The 14,613-nt window shown below is 34.6% G+C and overlaps 1 protein-coding gene and 2 long non-coding RNA genes across 3 annotated transcripts; 2 read left to right on the forward strand and 1 right to left on the reverse strand.

Moving 5' to 3' along the window:
- The first annotated feature begins 948 nt into the window (after positions 1 to 948).
- Positions 949 to 3,160, forward strand: LOC130589668 (uncharacterized). Its single transcript, XR_008967265.1, has 3 exons — positions 949 to 1,420; positions 2,250 to 2,389; positions 2,823 to 3,160. It is a non-coding gene; the product is annotated as an uncharacterized LOC130589668 (long non-coding RNA).
- Position 3,161: 1 nt separating this feature from the next.
- Positions 3,162 to 4,278, forward strand: LOC125492323 (uncharacterized). The gene is made up of 2 exons (XR_007268897.1): positions 3,162 to 3,761; positions 3,850 to 4,278. It is a non-coding gene; the product is annotated as an uncharacterized LOC125492323 (long non-coding RNA).
- Positions 4,279 to 13,420: 9,142 nt separating this feature from the next.
- LOC104900812 (uncharacterized) lies at positions 13,421 to 14,613 on the reverse strand. The gene has a single exon (XM_010688335.3). It carries the CDS (start codon positions 14,562 to 14,564, stop codon positions 13,887 to 13,889), a length of 678 nt encoding a protein of 225 aa, XP_010686637.1. The 5' UTR covers positions 14,565 to 14,613; the 3' UTR covers positions 13,421 to 13,886.

Raw genomic sequence — 14,613 nt, forward strand, 5'->3', positions numbered from 1 at the left:
TCTTAGAATATTTTGGAGGAACAGCTGGCCAAAACAAACTTAACCATAACCTACTCTCTCCCCTTCACAAAGTACTGTTTAACTTGGTTTGGAGAGCACTCATTCCTCGAACTGAAAAGAGGAATGAAGTGGGTCTCTTGGATATGTGTTACATGTTTTGCTTGGACCACCACATACAAATCAATTTCCCTTCCCTCTTCATTCAACACTTAACCCACTGTATTGAGAATAATTGTGTAATTGGGTACGGTGCCTTGATAACTTCCTTAATTCATCATTTGAAGTAAGACTTACGGGTTGGACCACCATAGGAGTCAAACAAGGGAACATCTTGAATGAGAAGACCCTAAATGGACTTGGCTTGTCTGTCCAAGAAGGTGTTCTCATTCAAGGAAGAATGGCTTCCAGTTCCTCAGGAAAAAGAAAATTGCCCAAACTGGACTTAGAAGAAGATAATGATGTAATCTTGGATAATCCTGTTCCTAAGCCGGAGGAACCAAAACCTAAGAGGCGCAAACACATTGCTACTAAGCCAAAACCCTCTGTTCCTCTGAGAGTGAGAAAGAGCACTCGTCGAAAAATTGCTCCTGTTCCTGTTCCTTCCAACAAGGACTCTCCATTAGTCCTTTCGGATAATGAGGAACAGGTACCCTCTACTCTCAAGGAACCAACTCCCCCACCATCTCCCAAACTCTCTGTTCCTTTCACAAAAATACCCTCCATTTCACCTTTGTCCTTCTCTGTTCCTTCAAGTTTTGAGCAGTTGAAGGATGAAATAAAAGGCCCAAATCCTTTTGCTTCCACCTCCACAACTCTTCCACCCACACCACCATTCCTTCCTCCCATTTATCACCCTTCACCTTCTGTTTCCATTCCTGGAACAGATGAGCCTTCCACTCAAACCTCCCCAGTTCCTTCACAACATCCCCCCCTCTGCCTCTACACAACAAGAATCCGCCATTTTAGCGTCTGAATTTAGCGTCCGACAGTATAAGTGGACGGTAAATTCAAAATTAGCGTCTGATATATAACAGATGCAAATTAGCGACTGCTTTCTTGTTTTTAGCGTCTGTTTACAAAAACGGACACTAATTAGCGTCCGTTTACAAAAACGGACACTAATTAGCGTCCGTTTAGTAAAATTAGCGTCCGTTTGGCAGACGCTAATTTATTGGTCTTACCAATATCAATCGACCGCTCCCTCAAACCTTCCAATTGTCCTAAACAAGAAATAAAATCCTCTCTTCACCGCTCTCTCTCACCTCAATTCTTTCCTCTGTCTAACTCTTCATTTTCCTCAGATGTGGTATTTCGTTATTTCTCTCGTTTAGATCTGGTATTTGGTTGTGGTTAGGGTTTTTTTTTTGGTTATTTCTCTGAGCATCGCCGTCTTCAAGCATCACCGCCTCTTCTTTATCAGGTATATTTTTTTTATTTTTAATTGTCGTTTGAATTTTCATTTTTGGATTTTCAGTTTCTGAATTCTCAGTTTTTGGATTTTCAATTTTCGTTTCTGAATTTTCGTTTTCGGATTTACGTTTTTCAATTTTCAGTTTTTAAATTTTCGCTTTTTAAATTTTCAGTTTCTTAATTTTCGTTTTTCGAATTTTCACTTTGGGTTTTAAATTTTTAGTTTTTGAATTATCGCTTTTTAAGTTTTTAATTTTTTTTTTTTTTTCCAGTTTTCGTTTTTGGATCTTCGTTTTCGCTATTGTTTTGGTTTGGGTTTTTGGATATGTTGTTTTGGTTTGGGTGGGTCTGTTCGTGGGGTTGTTCGGGGAGGGTGGTGCTTTCCGGTTCGTGGGTGGTTTGGGTATTTGGGGCTGTTCACCTTTTTCATTGTCTTGTCATCTTCATCAAATTTCTGGTAATTGTTCTTCACTTTGATCTTTCCTCCATTAATAAACGCGTGGTTTAGGAACATCTATTAGTCTTAGTATTATTTCGTCTTAGATCGATTTCAATTTCATCAAATTTCTGGTAATTTCTTCAATTTTTTTCGGGCGAGTAGCATAATTATGTGTTAGACAATTATTCCTGCGATTCAAAAGTTTAATTACTATATCTGAACCTTTGTGTATTTAATATTTTTGATGAGAAGTGGAAATTACGCATGTACGCCCTATTTTTGTTGTTTTTGATTAATTTCTGGGAATGTTTTATTCTTCGTTTCGTACTGTTATTATGCCAAAACGTGTTGCTCATTATACTAAAACTCATAGATTTCCCTTGCTTTCTACCTAGTTTAGTTGAAGTGAGAAGTAAGAAAGTGTGTTAAAGGAGGAAGAACAGAATGATTTACAGAAAGTGGAGCCTGCTGAGCAGCACTAGGGTGATCGCTGGTGGCATCGTCGGTGCGGTTTTCCTCGACAACCTCCTCTTTGTGAATGTCAGTCATTCTATCTCTTTGTTTTATAAAGCATAGTCATGGCCATTTTTGCATCTATGTTCTCAGAAAGTGTTTAGCTATTATTTTCCATTTGCACCTTTGGTTTTAAGGTCTTTGTAGTTGTTATATAAAATTTAAGATAATACTTACATTTTCACAATTTACGTTTCGTGCAACAAGATTAATGCACTATTACCCAAGTGTTAAGTGCTCCCTCCATTTTAGAAGAAGTTCCTCATTACTATTTTAGGATGTTCTAAAAAGAAGTTCCTTTTTTCTTTGCTAGGCAAGAAAGTTACATGTAAATTGACAAAATATCTTTTTTGAAGAATAGTTTTTAAGTGGGAAAATTTTTTAGAGTCGGGGAAATGTTTATTAGTCATATAACTTTCATAATCAGCGTGCCAAGTATTAAGAGGAATGTTTTTTTCAGAAAGGAGGTAGTAATGATGCACTAGCCTGATTCCGAATCTTAATTCCAGCAAGGTCAGAAAAGTTATCCACTGCATCCAGAGTTAGCTGAGAGTATGTATTGGCTTTACAAAGCTCTACCAGCGATACCAGGTTTGTACATAGAAATATTCCCATATTCAGTGTCATTATTGATCAAGAAAATAGTGGTCTTTTCTCTTTTGTTTTACAATTGGCACAAGTCCGGATTCCTTTTCCCCACTTTACAATTGGCACAAGAAGTAACATTGAATATATCATCTGTGTTTGCCTCTTTTAGAGATTTGTAGTAGGTTTGCTTGTCATTTGGCTGTATAGTTAAATGCTAATGGTTTCAGAAGGTAATAAATAATAATGGAATGTGAGAATTCAATTTTTACTTTGTTTTGAATGGAAATTGAGGCGCTAGATTGTGTTAGGTTGAGCATTGTATAAGCGATGGCGTGGTGTAAAAGACTTTTGGAATTGTTCGTTTGCTTATAGTACATGCTTGCAGTTGCAGTTGTTAGTTGTAGTTACGAGCCCTATTATACTTTTGGTAGTTCCTATCTGCCTAAACAATCATATGACTTTTATGAGACGTGGTCAGTGTTTAGGTAATTAGATGATCTACTACTTTTTGGCTCTTTATTACACATATATTTATTTGGGAATTAGTTTGGTCAATTGTGATTGTATATCGAGAAATTTTGTTTACTCAAAACTCATTACTGTTTCGACTTTGATGTTTGTGGCTAACAAAACTCTATCAGCTGCTTCCTGTAGTTCTAGACATGCAGATGGACCTAAGTGTCTGGGAAGTTAAGCCTCTCAAGATGACCGGTGAAAACGAGGCTCGGAAAATTCTGGACAACGTAGCGAAACAGGTGCAGCCAATCATGCATAAGCATAAATTGAAAGTTCAGGTCCTATCTGAATTCTGGTATGAATTTCATAAATTTAATTAGTTTCCATTTCCAAACCGTTTCTGTAAATATCTGCTGATGAAATTGATAATGTTCCATTCACAGTCCATCTAATCCATCCCTCATGGGGTTGAACATAGGAGGCGGCTCTGAGATTAAGATAAGATTGAGAAGACCAGAAAGACAGTGGGATTTCTTTCCCTATGAGCAGAAAGTATAGAGAAGACCCAACTCTTATCTTGAGCGCGATTCGTCACCCACACTTGCTGTTGTTACTTGGTGCTGTTCCAGAAGAGAGTTGCCTTATATATGAGTACAGGATCTGCTATGAAGTAGCAAATGCTCTTGCCTTTCTCCACAGCACTTTGTGATTCCATGTAAAAGTGTAAAAGTATACTAGAATTTAGTTCTAGAATTATTTTTTCACAGCCTAGATGATAGGATCTGCTATGTAAAAGTATATTAGAATTTAGTTCTAGAATTATTTTTTCACTTGTATCTACATTTATTATCAATAATAATTGAATTGATTAATTTGTTTGCCTTAATAAAAGATGGTATTTGCATCATTTAATACTAGTTAACCAAAAGCAAAAAAAAAAAAAAAAAAAAAAAAAAAAGTGCAAATGCGTACCAAAAACAAAAAAAGAAAGTGTAAATGCGAGAAATGTAATAGCTTCTGCCCAGGCATTTTAGCGACCGCCGAGGTAATTAGCGACTGCCAAGGCGGTCGCTAATTAGTGTATGTCCATGCGGTCGCTAATTAGCGACTGGCGAGGCGGTCGCTAATTAGCGTCAGACGCTGAAAACAGTCGCTAATTAGCGACTGCCAAGGGAACGGTCGCGAAATTTGAAATATCGGACGCTAATTTTTTGTTCCTCAGGAAAAAGAAAATTGCCCAAACTGGACTTAGAAGAAGATAATGATGTAATCTTGGATAATCCTGTTCCTAAGCCGGAGGAACCAAAACCTAAGAGGCGCAAACACATTGCCACTAAGCCAAACCCTCTGTTCCTCTGAGAGTGAGAAAGAGCACTCGTCGAAAAATTGCTCCTGTTCCTGTTCCTTCCAACAGGACTCTCCTTAGTCCTTTCGGATAATGAGGAACAGGTACCCTCTACTCTCAAGGAACCAACTCCCACCATCTCCCAAACTCTCTGTTCCTTTCACAAAAATCCCTCCATTTCACCTTCTCCTTCTCTGTTCCTTCAAGTTTTGAGCAGTTGAAGGATGAAATAAAAGGCCCAAATCCTTTTGCTTCCACCTCCACAACTCTTCCACCCACACCACCATTCTTCCTCCCATTTATCACCCTTCACCTTCTGTTTCCATTCCTGGAACAGATGAGCCTTCCACTCAAACCTCCCAGTTCCTTCACAACATCCCCCTCTGCCTCTAGTGTTCCAAGGGTAAGGAACAGGAAATCCGGATGATACTAACTGGGTTAATGAAGTCTGCCTTCCTGCACAACATATGATAAAATTTTACAATCATCTTCATTGGACTTTGGATGCCAAAACTGATACTATGATAAGTCTTATGAAGAAATTGAGTGATACGTGGTTGCGCAGCAAAGAAGATGGACACTATGGCTCGTACCTTGGAGGAGCTGAAGGAACGGTTGAACTAAATCATGGGGTGGTAATGAAAAAATTGGAGGATGTGGTTGAAAAAGTAATGTTGAGGAACACCATTCCCCTTCCCTTTCTTAGTTTCTTTTATTGTTGTTTTGTTCCTGTTTCTTTCATCAAGGAACACAACTTTTGTTTCTTTTTCTTTTTCTTTCTTTTTTTTGTTATGGAACAAGTGCTATATAATCAATGACTTTTGCTATATTGTCTATGTTTCTAAATGCTTTGCATAATTTCTTCCTTGGAATGGCTAGTATTATGTGATTGATGTTTGAGCAAGTTTACTCTTTGATTTTCTAACTTAACCACTAATGGTGCTTGCATATTGGTCTTAAGGTGTTAAATCAATTCATCAATTCATGCAGAGTCTATTCTTTTTTAGGATGACAAAGGGGGAAAAGGATTTAAGGAACAAACTGTACATAAACTTAAAAAATGAAAAATTGAAAAAAATTAAAAATTGGATAAGGTAAATGAAAAATCAAAAATAGGTTAAGGTAAATGAAAAATCAAACTTCAGTTACTTACATATAATTGTGTTTTATTTTTCATTTTCTTCTTTATGTTTTTATTTTCATTCACTTATATTATTTGTTATTTTCCTTAGTTTGTACCTTTGTTGTCATCATCAAAAAGGGGGAAATTGTTGAACCCTAGTTTTGATAATGACAAAGAAACAAAGGAACAAACTAAGTAGTGAACTAATGAATTTTTAAGTGTATGGTGCTAAGGTATCAATGCAAGGAACTGGGAGAATACGAAGTCAATGAAGAAGTCAAGAGAGGATTTCAAAGGCTAAGTAAAGAAGTTTCTATGTTGATACTGGAGCAAGCATTGGATCAAGAATAATAGAAGCTAGGCGTTTTATTTTCTAGTTCCAATGTAAAGGAACAAAGAAAGAATGGTAAGGAACTGTGGCAGAATATTTGAGAATGAAGCGTTTGTTCCTTTGTAAGGAACAAACTAAGTGGCACTTAGCAAATATGTTAAAGGAACTAGACTTAGGCGTGTACTTGGTGTAACGGTTAAAATGTTAATGGAGTAAGCCATGCCTAGATTATAAGAAATTAGTTATTTCTAATTTCAAATGATAAAATCAGTTTTAAAAAGAAAATCTGTTTGGGAAAAGATTTTATTTTTCGGAAAAAAAGAAAATAAATATCCGGTTGTTAGAAAGATTTTATTTCAAAGATATTATTTTCTTAAAGATTAGAAATTCAGATTTAAAGATAAAAAGAGTTTATAAAAACTGATTTTCGGATAATGCTCAAGGAATTTTATCCACGTTCATTTATAGTTCATGGGATCATGGGACATGATGTAAAACGTGTTCCTTAGGGGAAGGAACATCATGGGTAAATGGATTAAAACGTGTACTCTAACATTAATCCCACGTTCTTCATATTAACACTATAAATATAGAAGTCTAGATAAGTTCCAAATTGTGTCTGACTAAGTAATTAAGTGAGTTTAACTTATTAAGTGTCAGTGCCTTCATTCTCTCATAATAGCCATTTGTTCTTTGCCTTCTTACTCTAATTCCACTAAGCTTATTTCGATCAATTGTATTTTGGTTTTTGGGGTAAGGGAACTTTGAGTGAAGTTCTGTAAGAGAAAGGCTTTGAGTGAAGCTTGTATGTGTGAGAAAACTTCGAGTGAAGTTGAGAGGAACTGCTGTTAAGGGAACAGTGGTTCAGGAACTTGAGTTTAGGAACTCAAGGTGTGGCTCGAGTTAGAATTAGGTTGTAACAGAGTTGTTTGGCCTAATTAGTGAAAGTGTTGAGTTTAAAATCCCTAGTGGTCGAGGTTGTTTCTTCTTGTTGGGCCCAAGAAGTTTTTCCTCGTAAAAATCCCTTGTGTTCCTTTAGCTTGTTTATTCGTTTAAGTTTTAATTTCCGCAAAAAGTTACGTTTATTTCTACATCTACAATTCACCCCCCCTCTTGTAGTGTTCCTAGGAAAATAACACTTTTATATCAAATCACCAAAGGACTTGGTTACTTTGATTAAAGCCCTAGGAGGGAATGAGGTGGATCAGGTAATAGATCCAACCTTATCAACAGAGGATTACATTTGGATGGATGATCGTATCAGAAATACCCAAAACATTCACATTGTTCATCCTAGACCCTATCCGTGTTGTCCGTCCCTGATCCATTTCTTCGTCTCCAATGTCGCGAATTTTCAGCATATCCATTCAATACCAGGTTAAAAGGTTCTCATCCGCCTTTGCCATAATTGGCTGACTATACAAGAAGCTGATGATATTTTCAGGATTGCTACCTTGCGGGGATACATCGTCATTAACAAGTATCCCCGTAAATTTTTTCTATCAAAATTTGTAGGTTACTCATTAGGTATATTTAATATATATTAATCTTATCAATTATTTTAACTGTTTTTTTGGTCTAATTTATACTAAAACCAAAACTGAAAAGTGTCATTATTTTGACTGAAACTAGTGTCATTTTTTTCTTCTTTTAGCACCTTATCTGCTAAAGAGCAAGACTAAATCCTAAAGCGTAACAAGACCATGTAACTAAGAAGTGCTGAAAGTGACAAATAGTAAGAGCTTGTGCGGGAGTCAAACCCACATTTTTGTGTATTTGCAAACACAATACTCTACCAATTGAGCTAACAGGCCATCAAATTGCAAATGTAATTACAATACCATGTAAACAAGTCTTCACATAACTCTAATCATTATTTCCAATAACTCTAAATAAATGTTGCTATAATTGTAACTACTACTTCTACAAATCGAAGTGTTGGTATAACTCTAATAATGACTAGCTCACATAAATGCTTAAAAAATATTCGATATAACTCTAGAAAAACATCGCTTTAACTCTAAAGAAGCATCACTATAACTATAACTAGTTCTTCCAATAACTCTAAACAAATGCACCATATTGTCAAATATGAGAAGGTGGTCATGTTTAAATCTATAGAAATTAAAAGAATCTGTTTTTCCCGTAAAGAGATGATGTAAGACTTTAAATATTAGAACATAAGCTTCCAAATTTCGTCATCTTTGGAGACTCTTGAGAATGATTGAAACACACAGCATCAGAGGAACATCTGCATCTGAAAATACAAAGAAAACAAGTCTACAATGCATCAGAATAATGTGATTTGAACTCTTCAAAATAAATTATGCTCCCCAAGCTACATAAAGTTGTTAATGTATCAGATTCTCCACTAGTCTACAAAAATTTCCTATAGCTCTATATAAGTATTGTCATAACTTATAACTCTAAGTTTCTAAAGACGTATTCATATAACTCTAATGACTAATTCTTGTAACTCTAAACATGTGTGGAAATAGCTCTAATTACTACTTCTATGACTCTAAACAAATGTTGTTATAACTCTAACTCTAAATATTGGTGTACTTTTAACTAATATTCTATAAAATTCTAAATATGTGTTGGTATAACCTAACTACTAATTACTATAACTCAAACTAATCATTCCTATAACTCTTAGATACTAATACTCCTAAACTCTAAACAAGTATTGACACAACTCTAATTATTAGTTTTTATAACTCTAAGCAAGTATGTACGTACATAACTCTAATTATGTCTTCTACAACTCTAAACATATTTTTTTATAACTCTAAAGAAGATTCACTATAAATCTAAACAACCATTGGTATTCGTTCAAAAAAATAAACAACCATTGTTATTCCTTCAAAAAAAATAAACAACCATTGCTTTAACACTATAAAAGTATTACTATCGCTCTAATTAGTTCTTCCTATAACTCTAAACAAATTTTGCTATAACTCTAAAAATGATAAAAGTTCATAATACTCTTTTTTTTTGAAAAAAAACTCAGCGCAAAGCAACTCAACATTTAGACAACTTAGCTACCTCCATTTAACATGTCATTGAAAGGTAAAACAAATTCGAGGACAAAATTTAAAGAAATTCATACACCTCTAAAAACATATTAACTAATAATTCCAACAACTCTAAGAACATATTTGTATAACTCTAACTGATACTACTTACAACTCTAAAAACATATTGGTATAACTCTAACTAATAATACCCGCAACACTATAAACATATTGGTTGACTCTAACTAATACTACCTATAACTCTAATTAATACTAGCTATAACTCTAAAAATATATTGGCAAAGAAATTCTCCATGTAGAATACAAGCGATGCTATAACTGTAACTCATAATACATATAACTCTAAAACTATATTGGTATAACTCTAACGAATACTACCTATAACTTTAAAAACATATTAGTATAACTCTAACTAATAGTACCTATAACTCTAATTCATACTAGCTACAACTCTAAAAATATACTGGCGAAAAAATTCTCCATTATGCAAGACTAGTTCTTGTTGTAGGATGTTCACGGTAGCTAATATCTTAATAATTAGGTTATCTGTTATTTCTTATAATATGTATGCAAGACTATTTCTTATTATACAAGATACTCTTGAATCCCTACCATTAACTCGCATCAAATTGTTCGACTAAGCAGAAATCAAACTCGCATCAAATACTATCATCATACGCTATAATATCAGATAATCTACATGTTAGGCAAAGAAAAAGTTCGAAAACAACTCATGAAAAAGCAAACAATTTTCGCGAAAAAAAGAATTACAAATTTACAACAAAACAAATTTCGAAAAACGAAGAAGCATACAAATTTCTTAAAACAGACTAACCTTCCTACTACGCGATAATGGATTCCATGAATTCTTGGACAAGAGGAGATGATAGGAGAGACTTGCAGTAGGAGATGGGAAGGAATGGATGACATACCGTGCGTGGGAGAAAGGAGAAGAGAGGAGAGAGAAAATTACGTGAGATAAAAAAGGTAGTTTAGAGTTAATATTAATTTTCATATATTGGCCGTTAATAAGATTTAATTTAGGGCAGTGATTCATTCTCATTTCTCACTTAAATTCCTTTCTCACATGATTTTGCATATATATATATATATATATATATATATATATATATATATACTTACTAATCTGCTTTCGGTTTGAACAATAATAGCAAAAAAAGATATTGGGTGCAGATGAATCTGATCAGGTAGATAGTAGAATAATGTTGGGCGAAGATGAAGCTGATCGAGTAGATAACACTCAAGATGAAGATCTTCCAGTTGTTGATCCATTTTCATGATTGGACCGCACTTAGTAGAATAATGTTGGGCGAAGATGAAGTTTATATGGTAAGTTTAATTATGATTTTCTTTAAAATAGAGTTTCTTTAAACTAGGATTTCTTGAAATGAGGATTTTCTTTGAATTATAGTTTCTTTTAACTTTCATTGTTTACTTTGCTTTATGATTAGTTTTTGAGTTGTCATATTGTTGGCGCTGAGCACGTGCGACATAAACAATCGCATAGGTCACCAAAAATTTAGGGTGCTATATGTTTTTTTAATATTAATAGATATTGACTTAGTGATAAAACATTTTTGGACACATATACCATATATGCATGCATTTCTTATAGAAATATGACAGTTATATAACCAGATAGTAAACTAGTCACAATATTTAAAACCTTTTAAGGATAATGGTAAAACTACGAGCGAGCTTATTAACTTTTAAAATATATAATAAGATAAGATTGTAACACATGGCTATTCATTAAGCTATCTAATACAAAATACATACTCTTGTCTAAATGCAAATAGATTAAAGTTAATGGAGACCAATATTAAAAAGACAACAACATATTGGAAGAGTGCCTTTGATTTTATACAATGATGTTAATGTGTAATTTGTTTTTATTTTATAATCCAAATTTCAAATATTAAATATATTTGTACTTTTAATGTATTAAGGAAACAGACTAATATTATTTTATCATTGTACATTGCCCGCTTGGTAACTAAATCAAGCATATTTTTTTAATATTTTTATATTTTATGCTAAAAAATCAAAATAGAGACATATTTGTACTTTTAATTTATTAATAGAGGGTCCAATATAAATTTAATTGCATAGGACCTCATGGACAATCGAACCGCCCCTAGGCGTGTTTGAGATTAGTAATGTTTGAAGTCGGTATGAAGTTCAACAATTTTTTTTTTTTTTTTGGAAGGGAACCTCCTAGAGGGACTACTTTAATATATCAAACTCTATATATCGATTAACCGTGTTCGGATTTTGTCAACACAACATCTATAGCATCCTCCACAGGTTGGAGATGAACCATCATATGAGCCACCTTATTTTTCGGATTTAGACCGGACCAGAGCGGTGGACCGGAATCATGATTTCTGGTGGACCAGGGACCGGACTGGAATCTACGGTCCGGTCCGGTCCAAATTCTGGCCCGCACCAGTTTGTGGACACCCTTACCTGCCACCACTCTCGCAAAACTACTTTCGTGCTTGTTTATCTTCACCGGGAAGCCATGGTCGTTATGGTTCTTAGCCAGTGGCGAACCCAGGAAGTTTGCTTTGAGGTTACGAACGTACAACAAAATCAATAGCAGCAGAAAAAAGTTTGCATAAATTTATTCAATACATAAGTATTACAACCGATATCCAAAATCAAACATGTTTGATTTGGATTGAGTACATAAATTTTACAACCAATATCTAAAATTCAAAGTTCGAATAAATTGAATTTGTTTGACTTAGGTATATTATTTGTCTTTCCTAATTGAATCGATAAAAAATAATTAATTGTCAAATTTGATTTCAACTAAATAAAACATATATAAAGTCATACACATACCAATTAAAAAAATAAAGAATTTCACATAGTCCTAGGCTTTGTTTGTTAGTAAAGATTTGAATGGAAAAAAATGAAATTAAAGGAAAGGTAAAAACAAACTTTCTCATGTTTGGTAAAAAAAGAGGGGTTTTATTGGAAAGGTGAGGAAGTGGAAGGAAAATAATACCTTTCAATTCTTGCTTTCCTTTCCTCTCCCAAAATAGGAGGAATTTGACATGAAAGAAAGTTAACAAGCTTTTATCTATATTTTCTTTATTTCCTTCCTTTCTTTTCCTTTACTTAATGACAACCAAGCATGTGATTCTTCTCAAATCCACCAATTATACCAGTTCTCTTCTTTTCTCTTCTTTTCCTTCCTCTCCCTTTCTTTTGCCTTCCTTTACTAAAAAAAAAAAAAAAAATACCAAACAAAATGCTAAACTTCTAAATCTCTAAAATCTATATTTGATCCAATTCAAATTATTACTAACTGATTAAAAATATCAACCATTCACATATAAACATTCAAATAATTTAAGAATCTAACATATACTACTATAAAGTATGAGAATAGAGATCAAGATAATAAAAAAAATAAACAAAAAAATAGAACTTACTAGTGACAGGGGAAGATCCAACCCCCCTTGTTGCCTAATTTCTCATCTTCCCCAAAAGAAACCAAAACTCTAGAAATTTCATCCTAACAACCAAAATTCTAAAAATTGTGGATATCATATCACAATCCACAACTCTAAAAATCAATCAAAACCCCCGAAAATAATAACCATGCAATCAAAGAAAATCAAGTAAAGTGCAGAGGCGCTGCCTTGTTGACTGTCGTTACCCGCCGTCCACAGACATCTCTGGCCGTAGTTCGCCGAACTAGTGTGGGACCCATCTGTTCTCAACAGAGGTGAGTAGAGGCGGAACAGATGCGAGCAGATGCGGAGACGCAAATGAACCTTGAGCACTTCATCAGTCCAGTATAGTGCAGTGGAAGGGGAGAGAGTAAGACTGATACCGAGGATGCGAGGTACAGTTGTACCCCATGTATCCGTCTCGATCCGCCAATGGCTGGAATGTACGAGCTCATAACGCTTATTAGGTGTGTTTGTTTTGGATATATTAGCATCAGGATGTAGTGCTATACTTTCGATTTTAATTAATGCATGATTTCTCGTTGTTAAAAAAAAAAAGCACATTACAAGTGCAACTGCATGTATCCTTTTCTTTAAGGTATATGATGAGGAGGTACACAAAATACAAATTACCCTAAACTTGTTACGAAGGCAGAGGTAAGTATAAGTCATAAGTGTATAACGCCTATTATTATGAAGTCCAAATCTCCTACGTTCTAATCGCAAGGCAAAAAGGGCTATTATTATGTAATCACGCATCATTTTCTAAAAGTAGCACGTAAAGACTAAAGTACATGTGACTAATGTGAGGTATAGAATTATGATTATGTGAATCATTCCGGGTTGATGAAACTGAGTATAGCAACTGAAAATGTTGGAGCCAAAAAGATGAACTTTGCCATTAAACTTGTAGGAGTTATATCATTCTTCATGATCTACAAATTAAGAGTGGTCTAAATTAAGCTAAGTTTTACCCTTAAAACTTCCAGAGCTTAGAAAACAAAAATTATGGAATAACAGGGTAAATGAGTATTGAGTAATGCACGGTACTTCCTTTGGTTGCGAAAGTTCTTCGTACTTTGACCAAGATTTCAAATAGGAACAACAAAGGAAAACGGAGAGAGTAGTATTTTCCACCAAGATTATTAGATAAGATTAAGCAGCAATGATTTGTTGCTGTCGAGCTTCAAGCTTAAGTTCTTCCTTCATCTTCCTTATAAACTCCTCAATCTTCTTATTCAATTCTTCTGTATTGCTTGCAGGTTCTTCACTTTCTGTCTCTGAATCATTATACTGTTCCTGTCCAACAACAACTATCCCACTGTCCTCCTCTTCGTTATCCATGCCAATAATAGTATCATCCGCGGCTCCATTATCTTCTGCTCTAGTCTCATCATCATACAGAGGGTAGTTTTCTTCGACGTTCATGCTATTTACATTGATAACGTTGTCAGGTTCTGCCTCGCCCTCGGCCTGCATCTGATCAAGCCCTGTAGAAGGCAAACAGGAGGGTCTACCAGCAAGAAAGACGAGGATTCCGTTGCAAAGGAGAAACATGTACTTCCTCTCAAAGGTTTGGGTGAGAAAATGAAGGAGAAACGTCGAGAAATTGTAAGTGTAAGTGTGAAGGAAGGGGAGGCCTGTGAAGAAGGAAAGGAGGAAAGATGATACAGATATTAAGAGGAATAACAATGAGGCTTTTCTCAAGTAATATTGGTACATGGTTCTTCTATTTGGAGATAATATAGGATTATCAAGCTTTAATAACTCATTATGAAGGTCCATTATTATGTTATTATTCATGCAGAAGGTGACACAAAATTTATTAATCATGCACAAGCAGAGGGCTCTCTTGCCTTATATATAGAGGGAAACCAAACAA

This window comes from Beta vulgaris, chromosome 8 (genome assembly GCF_026745355.1).
Source record: "Beta vulgaris subsp. vulgaris cultivar EL10 chromosome 8, EL10.2, whole genome shotgun sequence".
NCBI lineage: Eukaryota > Viridiplantae > Streptophyta > Magnoliopsida > Caryophyllales > Amaranthaceae > Beta > Beta vulgaris.